At 40.2% G+C, this 24204-nt stretch overlaps 1 protein-coding gene across 1 annotated transcript in view; it reads left to right on the top strand.

Annotated features, from left to right (window-relative positions):
• The window catches only part of PAPOLG (poly(A) polymerase gamma), a 64079-nt gene that overhangs the window by 24246 nt on the left and 15629 nt on the right, over nt 1–24204 (top strand). Inside the window, exon 2 of the mRNA XM_055725994.1 lies at nt 21299–21403. Coding sequence (XP_055581969.1) covers nt 21299–21403 — 105 coding nt within the window. The remainder of the gene's footprint in view (nt 1–21298; nt 21404–24204) is intronic.

The following is a 24204-nucleotide window of genomic DNA, read 5'->3' on the forward strand; positions in this document are numbered from 1 at the left end:
AAGAGCAAACTGTATGATCTACAAAATAATTAATTCTAAAGCTAATTCATATGCCTATAAAGTACTAAAATATAAAGTGGCTACTCCTGAGGGTTCTCCATTTTTGTTAACTTTTTAACTAAAGACAAAAATTTTAAAGGCATATTAAAATTATTATCTATCACTAAATTACATAGTATACAAATGTAAATGTGATCACACCACACTTAAACTCTTATAACAATAAACTATTCTGTTTTCTTCCCCCGACATTTACAAAATTCATTTGGAGGAGTAGGATATACCTTACAGAGATTAGTGATAAATCATGTATTTTTAATGAATATCAATAGGAGAAACCCCAGGACATAGCCCACCATCTAATTTGATTAAACTGTGCTTAAGGCAACACCACCTCTCTGGCTGGGGAATAGCACTATAATGACTTTGTGAGCATTATTGCAGGCTGTTTTAATGATTTAATGAACTGCCTCTATATTTAGTTCAATAGCCTTAAAATGATTAGTGTTTAAGAAAAATTAGCTCACTTTGATCTGATTCTATTTGATAGTAAGTTTAAATAACCTAACCCTTCAAAACACAGTGGAAAAAAATTCCTAGAATCACAGCCAGCTAACTGCTAGAAAACATTATGGCAATCATTAATAACAGTTCATTTATGTTTAGCTACAGCATATGGAATGACATATTCATCCCCCAAGATGGGACACAGTAGCATACATTAAGTTGTATTATATAATTTTTCTATATTTTTGATGTGAAAGATGTATCAAGAAAGAGCCTCCTGTGTGCCCATGTAATGCAAAAACCAATTATTCCTCCATCAACAGTACCACTTAAGAATTTTAACCTGTGAGTCCAGAGTATGGTTCTGCTTCTCAGTGAGATGCATGAAGAACTGATAATTACCAAGGCAGGAAGATGAAACGTTGGCTGAGGCTCTGCCGCTCTCAGATGTAGCGGTAGAAGCAAGGTTACGAACCTGGAACTACTCTAGGAAGGGGCAGCATGGCTTCAGAGGTAGATTTGCAAATAGAATTTGCAATCTACCATGGCTGACAGCTATGTGTATGACTAGTGTACAACGGTTATTGGGGAGCATGCTACAAAAGTATCTTTTGTTTACATTTCCTGCATGTTCCAGAAAAGAAAAAAGTTACCAGAACACATGACCATTCACACAAAAGCAAAAAGCTGGGAACTCTGTGAAAAAGGAAGCTAAGTTTATTATACAAGTATATTTTATTTCTGTGCTATTACTTCTATGGCCACTACTATACAGCACTATCTAGAGACTGGAGAACTGCATCGGGATTCCGGAGACCCAAACTATGCTTGATGGCATTAGTCAGTGCTGGCAAGTTTGAAAACACTCAAGCCATGAATGCAGCACAACCCTGTTGCCAAGAAAGGAAAACACAAAAAAAAGCCATAATGTTAAAAATGCAGTTTCCAATAGGTGGCTTATGAAGTACTAAACTAAATTGTAGCTGCATTGCAGCAGCTGATTTTCTGGAAGAATGAAGGCAGAAACCATCTACTCTGCAGGGTCTTCCTTGCTTTTAGCCTGTGTAGACACAGCGTGATCCAATTCCAAGCCAGCCTGGGTGTATCACATTAGCACCCTCCCTTACACCAAAGGGCTAGAAGCAAGACCACAAATGTCCAAAACTGCAACATGCTATGCAAATTCAAAAGCAGCCACCCAATCCAACCAGGAATCAAATCTAGGTGTGGAATTCCTCTCAAGAAACAGCACTAGCAAGCAGATTCTTAGCAGTTTGTAACAGATACCTGAGGGGAAATCCCAAGTACAAGCTAAAACAAGATACCTATGCAAGATACTCACAGATCTTGTATTCTGTTTTTACACTTCCCTTTTCCAGCTGTGTTTCTAGCACTATAATTATGACTAAAAACCAAAGGGCTAGTTCATAAGCAGTTCAACTATCATTTAAAGTGAACTCAAATTTAATAGGCAGCAAGCTCCCTTCTCTGCCCCCACTGAAAAAGTGCAAATAAGTATATGTCGCCTACCAACCCACTGTAGTAGCTGGCAAGTTGCAACAGTAAATCCAGGAGCTGATCCCATCACCCCAATGAACAAGTCTCAGTGCCCCTTGGCAAGAGACAACACCAGGCAAGTTGTAAGTACAGGAGTTAAATTTACTGAGGGGTAATTTCTTGGTGGGATTTATCTGTATAAACAGAGTTAGGGTATATCCAGGACCATTATATTGCCTTTGCCTATGGTTATTGCCTCCTGTCTTGGTGCCTGTTCCTGATTTCCAGCCATCCACCAGGAACAGCAGGCCGCGTTCTCCCCCAGGCTGGGTTTCCAAGTTATTTCATCTCGTCTCCTTGTTCCTACAGTGCCTTTTCCCACCCCTCTGATTTCTACCAGGTTGGTCGCTTTGTGTGTTCAGTAGGGACTTTCCAATGTTTCTGTCCAGCCTGTAGCAGTATCTGGGCCTACTGCTTTCTTTCCAGACTGACAGGACTGACCAAGATCTTTTCCTGATAGATTTGATTTATACTGGGATTTGGTTTTTATTCTGACAAGCATCCCTCAAGATGAGCAGAACTTCTATTTTTCAAGAAGTTCCAGCTCTTTTAATTTTTATTTTGTTCCAACCTAGAATAAGAAAAACAAGTAACATTCTATGGAAGTGACATTTGGTGAGAAATTGTGGCTACCCACATGTGCCATTTTAATGTGAATTATTGTCAAAAAGTATTGTATAGTTGATAAAATACTTTATAATATTGTATACTTGAACTCACATCTTGGTAGATTAATACGATTACTTTCATTCTGCTTTGAAACACATCAAACAGTTCAATAAGGCATACATTGTCCAAATAACTCGTACTATTAAAACACTGAAAAATTGAGTTAATTTTCTCTCTTCCTGTCAAAAGCTAGTCAGCTTGACAGTCCCATGAAACATTTTGATTTCCACTAAACTGCATTTTCTAACAGAAAACTGTTCCATAAAAAAAAAAAGTCAGCCAGCTCTAATGTGCCTGAAGTCTATGCAATTAAAAAAGTTTCTAAATATAGCTTTAATCATGGCCGACCCCAATCTTCTCAGAAGTCCTTGCCCTCTAGGCCATCCCAAAGGGATGGGAACATCCAGTAACAAGCCAAAAGTCTCATGACAGTGTATTGACCCCATTTGATATTTATCTCTAGCCATTTGTGAGAGCTTCCCATGAGCTTAATTAAGCTCATTCATTTCCACAAATTGTGGCATCCTAGAAAATATCAGGCTTTCCTTTGATAGATGAGATTCAAATGTTCAAAGTCTTATGGGAGGCTAGGTGTCTCTCAGGCTATTTGACAGAGTAGTTCATGAAACAACTTATCTAGTCCCTCCCCTCTAATGTGGAAGTGAAATACACATAGGATTTTATCCAGTCCAATGCAGACCACAGCAAAAAGCCACTTGCTACAAACTTTGAAAAACCATACACATACATTGGGGAGGAAGCTATACCCTTTAAGAACAGGAGCAGTGCTGCGCAGCCACAAAATTATTCCCATCCTTTAAGGGGATATTTAGAAGGAAAGACTCTTGCATCAAGAAGAAAAGATTTGAGAAGCAAACAGGGTGAGTGTTTCTACACTGGCGTTTGGCTCTAAGTAGTTTTTCCTACATTATATTTTTCTATTTGTGCTATATCTGACTGCCTTTAGCAAAGCTGTTTTGTGAAACAAAGCCCATTTGAGGGGACACTGTAACAGTTTTCCACTATGCAAAACGCTGCTGCAAAGATTCACTAATTTTATTCAACACAGAGAAGACCAGGAATAATGGACTTGGATTCTTACATATCAAGTAAAGATAGCCAAACGTGAACAGATGAAAGCAGGAAGACTTAGTTTTTATCATAATGGTTTTAAAAGGGAAGCCAGACAAGCTTCTCTCTCAAATAACAGGTAAAATTGATCCCATCTCAGGGCAAAATAACATGCTAGCAAATCCCTCAGAGTTGCTTCAAGCTGGGTTTTTGTTGTTGTTTGGGTTGTGGGTTTTTTAATATAAGAAAATCCATGCTAACTGCAGGCTGGAAAAAGCACACCTTAGTATCCCATAAAAATCTCTTCCTAATATTAAACATAAGCAGAAAAAAAATCTTTTCCTAACACAATAACCCCCCCCCCCCCGATAACCTAGCTTTCATTTATTTCACAGCAAAGTGTTCAAGCACAAGGTATAAGCTTAAAACTTGTCCATTACATGATTTTTCTCCCACAAATGTTTTCCTTTACAAAGCTGCTTCAGTCTAGTGTGTGCTCTCTTGAAGACCAGTGCTAATATAATAATATTTTCCTTTCTTGCACATATTTAAGCACTTCATTTATTTAGGAATCATGGTTCATAATTCCTATGATATTGTAATTACTCCCTACCAAGGAGTTCAGGCACTTCATGTAAAGGAGAAGCATTTGGTCCCCACACTAGTTCCATCATTCCTTATTTATCCAGCTCATTTAACACCTTTTTTACTGTTTTATGCATATTGAACACCAGTATCACCTCAGCTGTGCTACCACAGCTACACCACATCTAACTTGAAAAACATTTTCATCTTGGGGTCTTTCAGTTCATCCAGCACCTCAAATGAAAGTTTTCTTCCCCCGCCCCTTGTATTCAATCATGAAATATCTTGTTGCTATAGCACACATACAGTGTTCTGTTCTCTCCAGTACACAGAAGCGTAGGATTTTCAGTGCTTACATTGTTCTGGGGTTACAGTGAGTCCGTTTACCAAATTGTTTGCCTGAAACAGACAGCTACTGCACAGGTATCAAAGCATTTGATTACTGTAAAGCTTTGTTTTCCAGTCAGCAAGAAATGAATGTATTTAAAATGTTCCCCTAAACACCATTTTTTCTAGCGCAGAACATCATACAAGACTTCTATGAGAAGTCCATCTGTAGAAGCCAAACTTCTGGAAAAGCTGAGATGTATAGTCTTTCACAGAGAGTTCTGAATAATTAACTTTTCTTAGACCACCAACACTACATCATGGACTGTTTCCTAACAGTGGCTTCTGTACCCTATAAAAAGCAAATAGGGTTTGAAAGAGTAACTACATCTATCCAGTTGCAGTGGAGCATGTGGAAAGGACACCAAAACAGACTTTCTGAAGAACATACTTCTGAGGTCCATGAGAACATCCTATAGCACAGAGAAGTGGCAGTTCACTAAGTAAAAAATGTCACCTCTCCCTCCTTGCCTGCAATCCTCTGTCAAGCCCCAAAACATAAGGTCAGAACATAAATCAAAACAGAGCATCTTGCACACTCTACTAGATAGTACAGTACCACATACAAAACCTTTTCCAAGTGACACGCATTTCTTTTGTGTTTGGTGCCACTGTTAAGTCTCTTTTCTTGCAGGAGTTAAAATAAGTCATCTTCTGTAGCCAAAGCAGCCGTTTTTCTTTAATGTTTCCTCTTTCTAGACAAAGCTTGCCTGGAAAAGTGTAATGGATATAAACCAGCCCATCTTAGATTTTATACTTTGCTACACATTTATTATTGGACTTCACAAATTTAAAGTGGCAAGATAAGACATTTCACATAGATGAAGGTATCTGTGGATGAAGCTGTCTAAAAATCACCAAAGTAGTCAGTCAATGAGTACTGAACAGCTTCAAGGAAACTCAGCCACAAGGATCCATTTACACAGATGCTGATGCCCTGAAGTCTAAAAGAGTGGCTGGTTTGTTGTTGGTTTTTGGTTTGCTTGTTTGGTTGTTGTTTTTTGGTTGTTGTTTTTTTTTTTTTAAGAAACATTTGTTGCTTTGTTTTGGCTTTTCCCTCCCCAATTATCCATGTATTTCAGGACACAACATGGGCGCAGCAGATGAAATCAGTACTGAAGGGAAAGGGGTGAGAAACAGAGCAAGAAAGAAGCAGTTTTGCTTCTCCATATCTTGGCCCCATACCTACAAAAATAAATGGCTTGTGGACAGCTAACGTAAGGTCAGCAAAGCTTCCACTATTAAGCAGTTGCAGCTGGTAGGGATTTCCTAATTCCCCACTTACAGGAGTCTATCAAATTACTTGTTTAAATTCATGCAGATCTGGGATTCAAGATACAGATTTTAGAACAGCAGCCACCAAAAAATAATACTGCACCATAAAACCAGAAATCCTAACTCAAGCTGCAAGTTAAATTATAACAGCAATACCTCCAAAAACTGTGCTTCCTATATTATGCTTTTAGGCACAAGGCATGCACACACAGAAGTAGTCAAAAGCTAAAAAAAAAAAATGAGCACCAACCTTATTCTGTCAACGTTGACCTATTTTGTTCAGGTCTAACAGCTCAAAAAGCTACAAATTTGGTGAAATGTGGATTGTAAAACTATAACACTCCTCAATTACTTTTTGTTGGCCAGACAGGCAAACCTGTCATTTGACAACGCATCATGATCCAAGATAGTAAACTTTATCACTCAGGGGTCATGAGAAAATGGCCACAGGTACAGCTTGCTAACCTTCACTAGGTAATTTTTCACAGTTATCATCCAAAAAAGCGTAAAAGCATAGAAGATACGTTATCTTTGAGCTCAGTTTATTGTAACATGGGTGAGATTCCCTATAAAACCACTTACCAAGTAACTGTTGTGTGTTCTTCAACACAGAAAGTCAAATCAGTAAAACATCTTGACAGCGTGTCAGGAATAAGACTACATGTCTCCTTTCAGAGACTCACACATTATTTATCATGCTGCTCTGGGTTGCCTTTCCTTACCACCCACCACTAACTCCAAAAGCACTTCCCTACTTAATTTCTTACTTACTACAATATTTGCTCCAATACTTGAAGCCAAAGCTTGGCCTGCGTTTTCCCAAATAACAAGAATCCTTTGGAGTTTTGCTCTTATCTGTGAGATAAGTAGACACTTGACCAGAAAATGTTGGCTTACGTTCACCTTCTGCGTGGTATAGGATGAGTAGTTCCTGTAAGGGAGTTTGAAGATCAGCTTAAATTCTCTTAATTTTCCTAATAAAATTTTGTCCTAGTAAAGTTTTGCACTACATTCATTGCAGGTACAAGCTCAAAGACTGGTTTCAGAGCTCCCTGGCTTTCCCTCTCAAGGATTTTGGGTTTCTTTCCTCCCCTTTAAATGAAAACAAGGTCTACTGGACTATGGTTTCAAGCGAAGCACGTCCAGCAGCCCACGTGGAAGTTCACAGCCAAGTTGACATGCAAATCTTAATACCAGATTTGAACTCTGTACAGAATCAAACTCAAGTTTAGTATCAAAACCTCTCATGCCAATTCTTACTTAAACTGGAGTCCATTACACTGCTGGGAAAAGTTATCCCTTGTGTCATCCAAAGACTTTAACACAAATAAGGACGAGGTACCCAAAACTTCTTTTGGGAACCACAAAATTATTATGGGCTGAAAAGTATCATTGCCAGCTTGAATTAAAACAGGAAAACCTTAGCAGAGTGCTGCGTACCCAGTTTCCTCTAAAACTGGGCAGACACAGCATTCATTAATATTATTGAAGAAATCATAACTTTGTCCCTCATCTGGATTAGCCAGAGCATGGCGGTGACAAAACAGAAACAACTGTCATCCTGACAACTTCATAGTGAAGTCAGTTAAAGGACCTGTAATATGAAATGCTGAGCTCTCACAAATCTGTTTGGTTAAACATGAGCTGGGCAAGCTTGGCCCCCAATTGAAGCATTTTCCCAGTACAATAGCTTGTCCTTAGATTACTTATTTCTTGTTAATCTAAGTCTGTTCCTCACAGGAGTTAGATCCCTGCATTTATGCAGCACCTGGTTGCTGTTATATTCTTCCTAGTACCGTGAACTAGCAGAAGTTTTAGATACTTTTCAGTTTCCTGATCACCAGGTTGCTGGGTTTCTTTTTTGTTTGTTTGGGGTTTTTTTTGTTGTTTCTTTTTTTTGTTGTTGTTGGGGTTTTTTAACTTCCCTAGCTCTTTGAGACAGGTTTGGAACAATATAGATCTTTCACCATGTAATTAAAGTCTTACCAAAATGACTTTGATTACTTGGATTTATCATTGATAGCAGAGCTCCAGAAATTAAAACTTATTCCATGCTATCCCAAAAATGATTATTCCTGACTGTTTGTACGGCACTTCAGCCTCTCAGTTTATGACCTGATTAATACCTCCCTACAGTCACAGCAAGCTCCTTCCCTCCTCCTTTGCATTTTGGAGTTAGGTCTGACCATAGGGCAGCGGCAAACACAAGAACAATCTACATAAATAGACACTGTGTGCAAGGCTCCTATTCTGAAATAACTGAACTGCACAGTTCTCTGGACCCCAGCACGTGTATGTGTAAATTACATATTCCCAGGAACTTTAAAGCCAACAGCAAATTCAAGCAGTCAAAACCATCTCAGAGATGCCAAGCTACAGCTCAATAAAACAATTACAGAAGCAGCTGCACAGTTTCAAACTCACTATCATTTTCAGAACAGAATCATCAGTAATAAGGGGAACTGTTCAAAGAGCAGCCAAAAGCTTCACTGGTTTCCAGTGACACAGAAAACGTTGTTAAAACCAGAGTGAGCATGAGGAGATGGGACAGATCTTCGGGAAAAACATAAAGAGCCTGACTTGCCCAAGAACCAGGTGATGTGCTTCACATCAAGTGTGGCAGTCATTCCGCTAGCGCCTACTCATTTCTTACACACATCCCTAAGCGCACTGCAGGATCAAGGCAAGAGCACTCAGCTACTCATATGTCTCAATAATACACGTGATGGGCAAGTTACAATACTAAAGAGGAGGACCAGGAACAAACAGTTGCTATGCAATAACAAGTCTCATTTGAGAATGCTTCCATTTGTTCTTGTACCAACCTAATTTCGGGGTAGTCCATAAATAATTCATTACCCAATTTCTATTTCATGGTGTGTGAAGATAATTTATAGTTTGTTGTTTGGGTGTTTGTTGGTTGGTTTCGGTTGTTGGTTTTTTTTTTGAACAGCTGAATATCTTACACTCCCTCCCACCTGCACAAACATACTCCAAATACAGCAACATTTCTTACTACAGCATTTTATTTTCCAAAAGGCCACTAATAATAGATTCCTAATATAAGGCCATAGGAATAAATTAGCATTTGTCTTAGGAGACCTACTAACTTGCAGTGGAGTAAAACCATGCCCAAAGCACACACTCGTGCATCATCTGATCCAACACAAAACTGCAACCTTTATATTTAAATCCTTCTGTAGTCAACCCTAAGGAGCACCACTTGGAGTACAAGTAGAGTAGTACAAGACAATCATGAAATGGAAGAATTCCCCACCCCAGACAGCAGTCCTGAAAATGGTCATGCTACGTGTAGGGGAATAATATGTTTGCAGGCAGAATCCCAACAAACGTATACTCAGTCACTTAATAAAAGAAGCAGACTGACCACCTTGCCTCTGCATTTTCTGTCCAACTTCTAACCTTGTTTTTAATCCTTTTGCCATTGTTTTGCTTAGTGGGTTATTTGCAAATTTTTATCTGCTCACATTTTATGTTGAGCTGATGATGAGTAAGGATTATACTTAGCAGATTCCTTCCTTATATTTAGAGCTACTCTTCGATAGTCCATTGTTCAGTTCCTCCTATTCATTTACACTTAATCTTTTTCAAATACCCAGGTCCAAGTCCCCATAAGAGTATGTCTACACTAGCAATTTAAAGCATAACGAGTTTGAGTACTTGATGCAAATATTTAATTCCAAATTAACCTCCCACCCTGGCTAAGTAGAGATATGAGGAGCTCAGAAGCAAGTGCTTCAGGCCAATGATTTTCTTCTGTTGCCATGAGAAATTTGTCAGTGTAAACACTGTCTAATTCTCTGCAGCTTAGTGATTACTTACACATTTGTTGAATAAGTCGTACCTAGTAGTGCCTTGCACCCACTTTCCTCAAATATAAATGATTACAGGAGGTGACTGGCACTGCAGGAAGATCATTGAAATTTTTTGTTTGTTTTAAAACTAAATTATTTTAAAGCAGCTGTAGGGATGGCCATAAAACTACATACTTCAAAAGATCTGACCCCTTAACCTGTTTGTTGTGCTGGTGTCTTCTGATTATACCTTCTAGCATGAGAAACGCGTTTATCCCAACCCTAACCACTGGACTACACCTAAATTAGATATTAAGGTATAAAAGACAGAATCTTGGTTGAAAAATCAGCATCTTTTTAGCACATGGTAACTAAAATAATCTATAATTTTAGGGCAGATAAAAGTTGTAATTTTTATTTGCATTAGTTGGATAAAGTGAATTCCAAAGAGATAGAAATGATTCTTTAGGCAAAAGAAAAACCTATATAACTTCAGAGTTTGGTTTTTTTTGTTGGGTTTTTTTAAAATGCAGTTCCTATGTTTGCTTCCCCCTAGTCAATCCAAAACATTAACGGTAAAGCATATTAATTACCATGTACAGGAAGACTTTACCTAATCATATGGACTCTAACAAGTATTTTCTTCACTAGAGCAAATAAAAATATTACAAATACCTGTGAGAGGCAGAGTAAAATTTGGTTATAATCAGAAGTTATCAGCACCAGTTTGAACCTGTTTGTTAACAGGTTTAATCCTTGAGTGCTCAGGCAAACTCAGAAGTGAATATCTTGGTTGACATCTCTTAACACAGATGCCCAAAACCAACATCTTCCTTTATTTGCCAGGGCAAATTCCCAGGGTATCAGTAGTTTCTCAGTTTCTAGAGGTGCTTCTAGATTAGCTATACATAAGGGTTTGTCTTTTCAAGAATTTTTTATAAGAAAGCACAGTTTGCCCAACTATTACTTGGCAACTCTACATATGCCAGATCAAAGTACAATCAGTTGTAGTAAATCTTATACTAGACTGGCAGGACTTTGTCATGTATGTATTTTCATGGATATATTAAGAACTTTGTTCTACATTATATTTAACAGACAACTGGGCGGGGGTATATATTCTCATACACAGCGAGTGTGCACGTAACTATGTGGCGTGCATTTTCATCAATGAATAAAAGCTTTGGGTAAACCTTAGGTGAGATAGATAAAACCTCTGTCCACAAAATAAGAGATTAAATTAGTTTGCAAATCACTTCTGATGTTTAATATTCTATCTGTTGTATTTGCATTGGCTAAAGATTTTTTTAACTTGAGCAATTTCTGCTCTACCTAAATGACATGTCTAACTATAACACTTATTTTATGACTTATTTTTCATTTGTCTGAAAAAGCAAGAATGCCCCCTTTTGACAATTCCATATATTTCCCCTATAAGGCCAGGAGAGGGAGTAGTAGGTTGTATTTTTCCCCAGAAAAATCAACACTCTGGATGCCCAGTATTACATTCAGTTCCCCAGCAGACAGATTGCATCCTCTGTTCATTATTCTTTTTAAAAGACCACAGAGATGATTGGGGGTTTTTTTGGCCAAGAAAACCTGAACTTTGAGATAAAAGCATCTGCCACAAGAAAGTTTCTGACAGGAACTACACACTTTGCAAAAAATGAGTAAATCTTACACATTGATGGATGGAAAGATATGCAGGTGTCTACTCAGATTAATCTGTGCAAGCTCTGTACTCACCCTGCTGAAGGTACAACATAAAACCAGATCACCTGCAAACATGTAATTGTGCAGATGCTGGCCAAAACATGATATTAAGGTAAAATAAAACCAGATCCTGCTACTCTTCTGCCTTTAGCTATACAAATTCTAGTTAAAAAAAAAAAAAAGGCAAAATACATATTTTTCCAAATTTTGAGGCTTTTGTACTACTGCTGATGGAAAGCAAAGACTTTGCATATACTTTTGCTTCAAGTTCATCTGCAGTGAAACCTGAAACATACCCTATAATTTTTCAAGAATTCTGAAAGATTCACCACCAGATCTTAACCAATTTAAATTCCTGTGTTTGTAAGATAGTCTTTGCGAGCTCTCTAGAGAGATACTGCTGAATGACTTGGTCTTCCAGAAGGTGACTCAGAAAGGAAGGAAAAAAACCCCAAAAGGCTAAAAAACTTACTTGTGTATTTTCCAGCTCTTCCAAAGGGCTATTATCTCAGTCTGAAAAACAAAAGGGAAAAAGCCCAAAAATGAAATCATAGAATGTATCAAACAAGGTATTTCCAAGAGAGACACAAACAACATGATAGAAGGCACTAGTCTGATACCAGTTTATGGTTATTGTCCCCCACATCTCAGACAGCAGAACTAGAAGCAGAATAGCTGCACAGGCTTGGACCAGAGAATCTGCTTCTCGTGACCTCAGGGACTGCCCAAGTGACTGACAAGCTGAGAGAGGAATTAGTTAGGCAAGCCACCCACAGAGAGCAATGCCACTTTCGATCTCTCACACTGAAATTGAGTATTAGCAGTTTTGAGGGTGCTGGGCTTTGAATCCTCATCCACACTCCTGGATTCTGTTTCTCTAGCTCAACTAAGGAACTCCTTGTACCTGTCTGATCCTGAAAAACAGAGATGACTGTACTGTTCTTGATACTCCTAAGTCACCCTACATAATAACTAAGTATTATCTGAAATTGAGGCTTCCTCCTCCAAGAGGCAAAGGTGCTTATGATACTTGATGTACAATATACAACAGTTATGACAATCGCAAAATATCTTACTCAGCTGGAAAAGCACAAGTGTCATTCGATGCTGCTGGCTTAGCAACTGAAATGACAGTTTGGTGGCAAATCTCAGGTCAAACCTGGGAGAAAAGTTTTTACCTGACCAAATAAGGAAGTTTAAAAAAAACACCTAAAATCACACATGCACAAAGTTAACCTACATCTGTCAAAGAAAGAACATCATAGAATTCTGCAGTATACTTCTGCAAAAGAAAACTCTTTCTTTCATGAAAGATCCTTTCTGCATGAGAGTGAAAAAATAATTTGACTGATTTCCAACTTCAAGTTTTGGACCATCAGATAAGTTTCCTCTAACAGCACTGAGTTACTGGGTTTAGAGCACTTACTACGAGTCACTGTGGCTTGTTGAAATCCAGCTACCTCATTTTCAAAGAGCTGTATGGGTATTTAGCCACATAACTCCTATTAAAGCTACATTGTGTTAAAAAGAGGCATCCTGTGTCTTAACTACTACAGCGCCTTGAGAAATTTTAAGAAGCTACATTCATATTACATTCTCCCCTCTTCCATGAACTAGAGGAAGGAATCTTCCTTCTCAAACAATATTGCTTGCAAACTAAGATTTCACACATTGCATTAGCAGCATTCACTACTAGTAGAGGCCTTACCCATTTAAAAATTACAGTCTTCACAGTGCTATAGAAGGACTTGAGGTAGCTGCAGCTAAACTGTTTAAGTTTGACTACATATACAGATTTTCACCAGCTCAGAGTCTATCTCATTATTTTTCAGTGACAAGACCTACAAAATTAGCAACAGGAAAAACATAAAACTAAGCGGTTTGTGAAGCATGGCATTGAACATGCTATTTGTGAACTGTCACACTGAATACCTTGTGCTTTATCACTCAGCATAATTTACTTTAGTGTGATGTGACTTCACTCACATTGATATTTTTAAACTATGTTTTGCTCCCTAAATTCTTTCACAAACATTCTGAAGCATATTACACGTTACCTGCAGCAGGGAGTGTTCCAAAATAAACAAAGGTCCCCTTACATCAAAAATCAAAAGCAACTTCAAGGAAATCTTTGCCATCACTCCATCTTTTGCTTGTCCTTCCCATTTGGCAACAGCTAAAGCAGAAGCCATAAGTTTTCTAGCAGAATTTGAAGAAACAGTTCAGGTTCAAAGCGTACCACTTCAGTCTGAACTTGGCTCCATATCAAATCCTGTTCCACTTAGGTAGGCTGCTCACTTCTTAGTGACTTTCACCTTTTACAGTAAAGCTATAGTTTTAAAAGTAGCCTTTCATCTTCCTTGTATTATCCAGTTTTTTTAGTTGCCTACACAGCAGCAGGCTGTATTGTTTCCACTCCTCTTTAATGTTACCAAAAGTTTTGGTTTCTTCTTTTATAAGTGCAAAAGTAGTACACTCAGTTTTGTTTCCAATTTCCTAAAAGATGGCTGTGATCACAGATAATAATCACTTTATGAAAGACTCGGAAAATTAATTTTCATTGTTTCAGACTTTTTCTCCCACCTCCAAGGACATTCACTGCTACACACCTCTGACCACTGTTTTCATTATTAAGCAGCTTAGTGAGGATATTACTCTGATTTAGAGAATGTTTTACTGGAAGCAAGTTCCTAAGAGCCTCTTTCCTACTACATTCAATGTGTTAAGCATTCACTATCAGCTTTGGGATTTACCAAGAACTCAGAAAAGTCTGTTCTTATTCTCCATCAAAGATTAGAAAATACAGGTATTTCTATAGTTACAATGAACTAGTTTCTGGAAATCCCTTTATCAAGAATGAACTTTGCTTCACTGAAATTAGATTTTCCTTATTGTTATTTTTAAAATTCTCAAGATCATCTAGGCAGTATTAAAGGGATTCCACTAGTGACTATGCAACCAGCATTTTCTATGCTCTTTCTTCTCTCAGGAAACTGAAGCCTTTTTTTTTTTTATCTGTTGCCGGTCAAGAAATATACACTAGACTGAAAATCTGCTGTATACTTTCTGCAAAGCTGCAGGGCTGGAGGTAAAGGCTGAAGAGCACAGAGGTTTCTTTTCTGATCTTTTTCAAGTCCTGCACTTCACAATGGCAGGCACTCCTGAATGCTGTTAATTACAGTACATTATGAAACCAGCAATTTGAAAATCTATTCTCTGCCTAAGTAGTTGAAGGCAATTAATACTTTTTATCTTCCTATGTGCTTCATTGATGGGGTACATGAAAGGTAAAATGGAACAAATTAACTTGTAGTTTAAAAAAAACATTCAATTTATAAAGTTACAGTCCCAGGAAAGAGTTATGGCAGTCTACACATTAGTCTCTTCCTTCCCACACGATACAGAAGAATTCTACATAAGTAAAAAAAAACCCCAAAACACCAAGTTGCTGAGCTACAGGGTAAAAGTTCTAGATCTGTGTATGTCACCACTTCAGATCCAGCCTTCAGGAAAGACCTTCACTCAGAACTTACATTGTACCTCATACAATTACGTAACAAGATCTGCACAGTAATGAATCCTTTGGCAAGTAGGTTCTTCCCACAGCCATGACTAGCCAGGGGCGGAGAACACACACCGCAAAACACCTAAATGCTTAATCACATCATTTACGTCTCAAAAAATTAATTTTACTTCCTGTTTCTTGCCTCAAGAAATTTTGGGTATTGAAAGAAATCCTAAAGCAAAACCAGACACAGATGCTGTCGCACTCCTGTGGATGCCACATTGAGGACAATTCTCACAGCAGCAAGGTCACTGTAGTTTCATTGCTAGAAGCTCTCAGCCCTGAGCTTAGAGCTGGACTCTTCTCTTGCTATGCTTGTCAGGCAGGTGGCCTGGAAACTCCATGGCATAGCCAGGAGGGCCACATGCAAAATAAGTCAGGTTAGAGAACACACAGAGTCACAGAAAATTCCACTTCATAAAGTATGGCACATGTAGAAAGATTTTATGCCTAATAAAAAACCCTGCAGAAACCTCTGGAGCCTAAAGTTTATACAAGAATCATTCATCTCAGCAGCAGCACACTGAAGTGACACAGATACAGTATACTAATCACCCAAACTTCAGTGTTAACATATGATTCATGAACAAGAAGTTCAGCACACAGTACCTATTGCTTTCTAGGATTATTGCAACAAATTGTATTTATCCAAACTGTAGAGTGTATTCAGTGTTACTATTCATTTGCATTATGCAACAGTCCCCAGGAATATTACAAACCTGATGGTCATCCATCAGGGGAAGGAACCAACAATCTAACGAAAGAGATACTTGCACATATGTGAACAATCTGGCAAATTTACAGGCACATTAAGACTACAGTTATTCCTTCCACTTCCCCTTAAATGTTGCAACTGAACAACACCCCTGCCCCCAGTTCTCAGCTATCTTAAAATAGCCCACCCTTTTCATGGCTACATTGATGTGACCAGAATTATTTTCTATATTAAGCTGTGTATGATTTTAGCTGTGTAACTCTAATCTTTGTAAGTGCTGGTTATTTGCACAGGTGATACAGCAAATCATGTATAGCTGAGCATTAAAGTATGAGTTTTGAGCTCACGCTTGTCCCTGATTTCACACTAGGGTAAAAAAATCCCTGAAGTTTAGCAGATGAAAACATAATTAAAAGCAACCTTGCACACATTAGCATTATTTCCTAAATATCTGAAATAAATATTTCTGTACAAAATAGCAAAGAACACTTGGAGACTCCTCTTTGAAGAATGACCTGAGCCATCCCAGAAAGGGGTTACTGTATCTAGTTACCATCAATTAAGAGCTCCTCAGGGAAAAAAAAGAGCGCTTCAAAGATGGAAAACTTAACTGGCAACAAATTCCTACTGAATCAATTTTCAGTAATCTCAGAAAACAATAACAATACATTCAAAATTTTCAGAGCAATCTTCCCTGTGAACACCTCCCTTTTGTTACATTGCTGCAAACAGCAAGCAAAAGGAAAATACTACAGACTAAAATGAAATCTGTTAATAGAAAAAAGACCAAATGTACCTTATTTAAGAGGAACCAGGTGGATGAAAGTACAATAAAGACACAAACTTGACTGCTAGATACACAGTAAAAATTTGTGATCTCCCATAGAATGGGAGCTTATTTGCACAATTGCCATTTTCTTCTTTTCCTACAACACAGAGAAAATTTTAAACAGGAATAAGTTATATTTATAACCACCTGGAAACCCATTGTATTTTGGTAATTTGGTGTACCCGCAAATGAACCCTGTGTTTGGGAGCTCGAAACATTTCAGTGTTTCCCCACACAACGGAACACCCATCCCAGGCACTACATTCCTGAAGGCAGCCTCGAACTGCCTTATTTACAAGCACTCTTCATTAACGTTACATTCATGCTTTCTACTGTTCATTTTTGTTCATCTTTTGCTCTTGTTTTCTGCTCTCTCACTCAATTTTCACCTGTATCTGAGAGACTGCATAACAGATGTTCAAAAAATTCTAACATAATTGGAAGCACTTTCATATTTGTACGTAATATTGATTCTGTCCCATACATTTGTTTGCCAGTCATCAAGGCAAAAGCAGTTGGATATGCATATCCACATGTACAAACACAGATATGCAAGAGGTCCTAAACGATACTCACATAAACTATATAACTGTAATAATTTTGTTCTCTGATGTTTCTCCTCTTTTCTCAATTTTTCAGCCCATTACTTGTCACTTCCTTTTTCAATTAGAACTAAAAAAAGAAAACTTGTTTATGAGAAAGTCAGCAGCATTACTTCCACACTTGCACATACCAATGCCCTTATTAGACAACTCTTCAAGCAGAGAAGAACAATTATTTATCATTTACTTTATCAGCTACAGTGAAGAAGCCCCGTGAACAATGCACCAGGCTGGGTACAGGTGCCAAAACCACAAAGCCCTTCACCAGAAGATGAGCTGTAGCTACGCCTGTACTCTTCTTATACCGCTCCTCTCCAACTACTCTATATTTTTACTTCGGAAGAATACGGCAGTAGGCTTTAAAGTATTTCCCCTTCCTTGAAATTTGGAGGTATAAGTAAAGCAGAAAAGCCTGAACAGTGTTTATGTCACTACGTTTTCCAAAGGTTTCATCTCTTTCATTATTCTATAATACAGTCCATGTAACCCCTGTGAGCTGCCCCTTCACGATTACTCAGGAAAAACACCACAAATATAAAAACATCAAATGGAAAGCCCAGAATGGAAGCAAGCATACAGAGAACACCAGAAGATTGTCTTTACCTTTCATTTTCTCCTTCCCCATTTTCAGTATAAGTAATATGGGAACACACACACACTATGGGAAAATAGAAGCTGTCAATTACAAAGGAAAGTGTTTTCCTTTGTAAACTCGATGAGACTGTGTCCCCACAACAGCACAGCCCCACCTGGGCAAAAAGCATACATATTTGGATGCACTGCCATCACAACAGGCCATATCAAGAACTGGTTAAGACCAAGCACACCAACACAACCGCTCTAGAGCTTTCCCAGCTAAAGAGGTGAGCCTCTGTTGCTTCAAGCACAGGAAACAAAGTAGATGAAGCCAGCCAGCTGAGAGTTCTCTTCTGTGGGCTCAAGTTTACAATCAAATTGATTATTTTAACAGATCCTAAGTTACCACGTGAAGCTGAACAAAATACTACCACATAAAAAGGACGAGAAAAAAACAGCTTCAGCAAGATCTTACTACAAGGTTAATGGATAGGAAGACTTCTCCCAATTCTCAGACAGAATTGGGGTGTTTCAGTAATTATCAGTATCCATTCCTCTCTTTAAAGTTTCCCTGCAAGCAGCAATCAGAATTATATACGATCTCTGCATGAAACTAATGAATTCATGACAAAGACGACTCAACATGTTAAGAGATAGTGCATCAGGGGTATTAGCATCAGGCTTTAATGCCCAAAACCAGTCTCACAGCCACGTTCGAACTATAATGGAACTAGAACAGATACCAGTGCTACACAACATCAGCTGTCCAAGGACTTGGGTACCCACACCCACCCAGAAGAAAAGTAAAGAACAATGCAAAGATTAAACAGATTTGTTCTCTTCCTCTATCAAGAGAAAAATAATATGTTTCTGCTCTCTATGTAAAGCTATTCATAAATAAAAATACAGCAGATTCAGCTGTAGAAACTTCTATTCAGGTCAAAGAAAACACTTCTTAAACCTTACCTAGTTACACTTCTTCATTACTACTATAAAATAAATATTACCTCTAAAATGAAGGTAGTTTGGTAAAGGGGGGAAAAAAAAGTACAAGGGCATATCCCATTAAATTTGGGCAATACCTTCCTGGTAGCTGTTTCCATCCTAAGAGACTTCCCGAACCAACACCTAGCACATAAGATCTTTTTTCCCTTCTTCAGGTGTTAGCCAGCAGAGATCACTCTTCTTGCCATTTAAGATTAACTCTCTAGAATAAGCGCACTTCCACTCAACTTTCCTCTCTGAAAGGGAATACCTTAATAAACTGCAACAGCAAAGAATTTTATCCACATAATACCTTTGGAGGGTACCAGAGCTCAAATCAAATCTTTACAGACCCAAAGCATCTAGGTTGTCTACAGGAGATGCAAACACTTCAGAAGGATGCTCAAACTCACCGCCTTAGTTTCCCTTTACAGCAAAACCCCAAGAAATTCAAGAAACCTACAATTCCATATGCTGCTGCTTATGCAAATGCTAGCATACATAAACCTTGTTAAACAGCCCCTTTGCTTGCACTTAGCTGTCAAGCATCAAAGGCCCTTTCTGCACTTCCATGTAAATTAATATCCCTATGCTATGTCTGATGCATGCTGGTGGAATCAAAGGAGACTCTTTAAGGTCAGAGAAGATTGTTGTATGGGCAAAAATGAGTGAAGAGGAAAGGCAAATGGTGCAACAAATACACAACATAGGAAACAGTTGGAAAAGCAAAAAATCCTCAACACCCTCCACTATTATCTTGCTAATTCCTAGACATTTAAGGCTGTACCTCACTATCATATAGCAGAATACCAGAGTCCTTTATACGACTGGCTCGGGTAACCAAAGTAGAAAACAGCTAGAAATAATACTGCCATTTGATTAGAAGAGAACTGGTTGCAAGTTTAAACACCATTTTGATTCATTAATCTCCAACAGCTAAAGACAAACCTAAAGCAAAATCAACACGATTGTAAACTAAGCACTCGTATCCTGTGGCTATTTTTTGGCCTGCTGAGAGAGAACGAGCTGATCAAAGACAGACACTTCATTGAGAGCAGCAAGATTAGTGCTGCTTCAGTGAGCTCACAGTTAGTTCCTATTAACTAACCTGTTTCAGAAGCTGGTAACACCGTAATTTTAGCTTCAATTTGAAGTGAAACAAGGGAGTGACCCCTCCTGCTGGCATTGCACCTGCCCTACAAGCTAGTGCAAGTTTATGCATAGTCTTTTGTTGTTGACCAGATGAAGAGCTGTAACTAATTCCACATTAAGGGGCACAAGCATTCAAGACTTCCCTGGAAAAGCATAGCAGAGGTACTGTTCTTCTGGCCCAACATACAGTGGCAAGTTGAAATCCTATCAAATGATTGCAGTTAAGCTAGGAATCCACTACAACCGATTGTGTGAGGAGCTAACAGCTACCAGCAGCAAGCCAGCCCAGAAAGACATACCACAGTTCCAAAGTCATGCCCTGCAAGGCAAGCCTAGTGTTCCAGCAGCAACAGTTCAGATTGACTTAAAATACAATTATTTTTTTTTTATGCATTATTTCTGAGTAACTCATTAGGTTAATCAATATAACCACATCACAGAGGAAAAAGTTATCAGGAAAAGATTTTATTCAAACTTTGGATTTTTCTTATAAATGCAGAGGAACTTATCTGTGTAATGTACCATATTTCACTAGAGAAAGATTTTTGTCAGCAATAATTTGTGTATATATGTTTAGGCCTTGATGAATATCAGCTAAAAATAACATGAAATTCAATTCTGGGAAGCTGCATTTTGTAATAAATGTTCTCAAGATTGACTAATCTATCACATTATGTGGAAAGATACATGGTAAGAGATAACACTGAACAGTAGAAGGTGGGGTTGAAGACAGATTTCAGATACATTGATTTAAGCAAGTGGCAGTTGAAGGGGGGGTGTAGTAGTTTGTTGGGGGTTTGGTTTTTTTCTTTTATCTTTGAATTTCAGTCATTTTACTTGAGGGACATAGTTCTATATTGCACATTGGTATTTTTTGTCATGTGATACTTCAAATATGTGATGTGGACAATATTTTAATATCACACAAGGACTTTCTCTGTAGCAGTCTCACCTTTCAGTCAGATTTTGTATGTTGAAGCAGAAAGGTTCAGGTGCAGTAGCTGGTACATAACTTTTCGTGATATACCTAAAATTCCTCTAAAAATCTGTTTAAAGTTTCACTCTCCTTTTAACAATTAAAGTATTAGAACATTAAAATGTAGTAAGAGTCATGAAGCACTTTGCCAAATAAGATACAATAAAAAACTTTTTGGGCAAAGATGTCTTCTTTTATGGTTTGCAACACATAATTCACCCCAGGAAAAAAGCTACAAAACTAAGAAAACAGTAAAATACCACACCTCTTCCACTCACATAGGCACATTGTTCATTGTTACCATCATCACATGACTCCAGCTACGCTCTTCCTCATAAATATCAGCCCCTCAGAGACATCCCGCTTAGTAAAAGATCTCGAAACAAACAGACAACCAACAGTGCCAGAAGGCCAGCTGATGGGTGGTACGTGCGTTTATAGGAGCGATCTGAATGTCCCCACCTGTCAGGGGCCGCGGGCCCGCCGGTCCCTGAGGAGAGGGCCCGCGGGCCCGCCGGTCCCTGAGGAGAGGGGCCGCGGGCCCGCCGGTCCCTGAGGAGAGGGGCCGCGGGCCCGCCGGTCCCTGAGGAGAGGGGCCGCGGGCCCGCCGGTCCCTGAGGAGAGGGGCCGCGGGCCCGCCGGTCCCTGAGGAGAGGGGCCGCGGGCCCGCCGGTCCCTGAGGAGAGGGGCCGCGGGCCCGCCGGTCCCTGAGGAGAGGGGCCGCGGGCCCGCCGGTCCCTGAGGAGAGGGGCCGCGGGCCCGCCGGTCCCTGAGGAGAGGGGCCGGGGCGGGGGAGCACGGCGTGCGGTGCCGCCTCAGCCTCGCAGCGCCAACAGCCGCCAGGGGGAGCGGGAAGGCGGATCTGCCGGCTGAGCCCCGGCCCGCCGGGCGGGCTCCCCTGCGCCGTTGGCTGTGCGCCGCGGTGGGCGTCGGGAAAGAGGCGGTGGCGGCGCGCAGTGTAGAAAGGGCGAGGGCCGTTAGATGGCCGCCGCGGCTGGGGCAGTGCGGCGTGTGCCATGAAGGATATGTGCGGGTGAGGCGGCGGCCCCAATCCTTCCCCCGCGTCTCGCCCCATGAGGGGTGTGGGAGGCTGGGGGGGGTTTGGGGTGAGCCTGGCCTCCCCTTCTCTCTCCTCCGCCCTGGCAGGGATGGCTTTTTTTTAAAAAAAAAAAAAATCATGCGCCTCGAATTCCCCGTGTGGTGTGGCACGTGTGCGGGCGCGGCCCGGGAGCTCTGCTCCGGCGGCTGGAGCCTCGACGCAGGACTGGGGCTCTGGTGGGCGGAGCCTCGCGTTCGACGCGGGACGGGGGCTCCCGTGATTGGACCCCTGCGTTCGATTTGGAACGCCGTTGGGTTGCCATGGCTGCGGGCCGTTGTCATAGCGACGTCCCTACCGGCGACGGGCCGGTCCGGCCGTTAGACGCGGGCCGCCTACCGAGCGGGTAGCGCCTCTGCGCTCCTGCTGCCGGTTTGGCGGCTTCGGGACTTGTCCTGTTGGTTTCGGTGGTCCAGCAGCGGATTGCCAGCCATCTCCCCGCTCAGCGGGAGGGATGGAGCAGGCCCAAGCGAGGCGACCCCGTCGGGCCAGGGTCAAGACCAAGTGGCGGCCGTTGTCCCTGGCCCCGGAGGGCAGCACCCCTGCCCTGCCAGCGCAGGAGCAGCAGCCAGCGCCTTCGTAAGGCTCTATAGGCATAAGTGACAAAAAGTGGGACAACCTCTGGTGTGAAGTCAGGGGCGGTTTGAGCAGCGGCAGCTGCGGGTCTGTCCGCCGGCGACCGTTGGTGGGGCTGGCAGGGCAGCGGCAGCCGGTGGAGCTGTGCGCTGCGCCGGGCAACTCCCGGCAAGGGTTGGCGGAGCGTTGGACCGCAACAAACTTTTGATTTTAAAATTGGTGTTTGCTGTAAACACAAGGCTAAGGGATGAGCGGCTAGTGTGCCGGCTGTGTTACTTTGTGTCTTAAGATCCCGCCTGCGCTACATATGCCCGGCGGTGTGGTACGCTTGAAAGAGCAAAGTATGTTACTATTATCTTCTTCAATTCCCAAAGCGGAATGAGTTCTGTTGGGTGTAAGTTGGTCTTTCAATAAAAAACATTCCAAGCACCATGTTCGTCAACTTTTAAGTTGTGATCAAACTTTTGGTAGTACATGCAAGCAACGGAAAATTGTCTACTATTGACTAAAATAATTTGATCTTAACAATACCCAGTATGTCTAATTTATATTGTCCTTTATGTCAATCTCTAATTATAGTTTCAATAGGAGGAATGGGGCAATGAAAGGCAGATGGTGCCCTTCTGTAAACTGGTAAGATCTTGAATACCAGCATAGTCTAAAACCCATTCTTGTTTTGTGCAAAGGTTTTGAAGTACAAGTGGTACAATGCACATAATACATAAAGCATGTAGGAACTTGCTGCTGTAGGTGTTTTAATTTAGATGTAACACACAGCAATTAAGCTTTATTTCTGTATTTGTTATGAAAATGATATCATAAGAAGGAAAATATTAATTGTGAATAGTTGGATTTAGGAGGTAGACACATGCCTATAAACAAGGAAAGGTAAATTAGGTCAGAGCCTAGTTACACTTGCAAGTGAACAGCTCTTCTGCCTGGGCAGATTGGTGGATAGGGCTCAGTCCTGGTACCCCTCGGCTTTTTAGAAAACACATAGAAGAAAGTTTGGAAAATAAGCTCATAGAGAGGAGGTGGGGGGGGGAACCCACTAGATGACTAAAAGCTATGTCTGTAGCTGGATAAAGCTACTCTGAAAGAGAGAGAGAGAGAGAAATCCATCTTCTCTCGGTGGATGAGTAAAGGCAACAATTAGAAATAAGGAGCTGTAATAGCCTGTCTTTTTATTTTTTAATCAAGTATTAAAGCTGGTTTTTGAGCATTTCCTAATCCTATTCTAGCCAAAAAGGGTCTGATACTTCAAATAGTTATAAGGATGCCTTGACTAACTCGGCTAATATTTGAAGTCATCCCTATGTGAAGCAGGAAAATACCTAGTTTGAATAATGGCATAATTAATCCCTTTAGCCTTAGGGTCTGGATATGGACTCTGACAAGCACAATGAGTTGTATAGGTCTTTCAATGTGTCTCCCCCTTTTCATACTAGTGTATCTGTAGAGGCCCTTGACCCATTAAGTACCATTCTTAGCTCCTGTCCCACTCCTTTCTCTTTCCCGGTTTCAGCTGCTAATGCAATGTAGGGTTCTTTCTCA

The sequence above is a fragment of the Falco cherrug genome, chromosome 13 (assembly GCF_023634085.1).
Source record: "Falco cherrug isolate bFalChe1 chromosome 13, bFalChe1.pri, whole genome shotgun sequence".
Taxonomy (NCBI): domain Eukaryota; kingdom Metazoa; phylum Chordata; class Aves; order Falconiformes; family Falconidae; genus Falco; species Falco cherrug.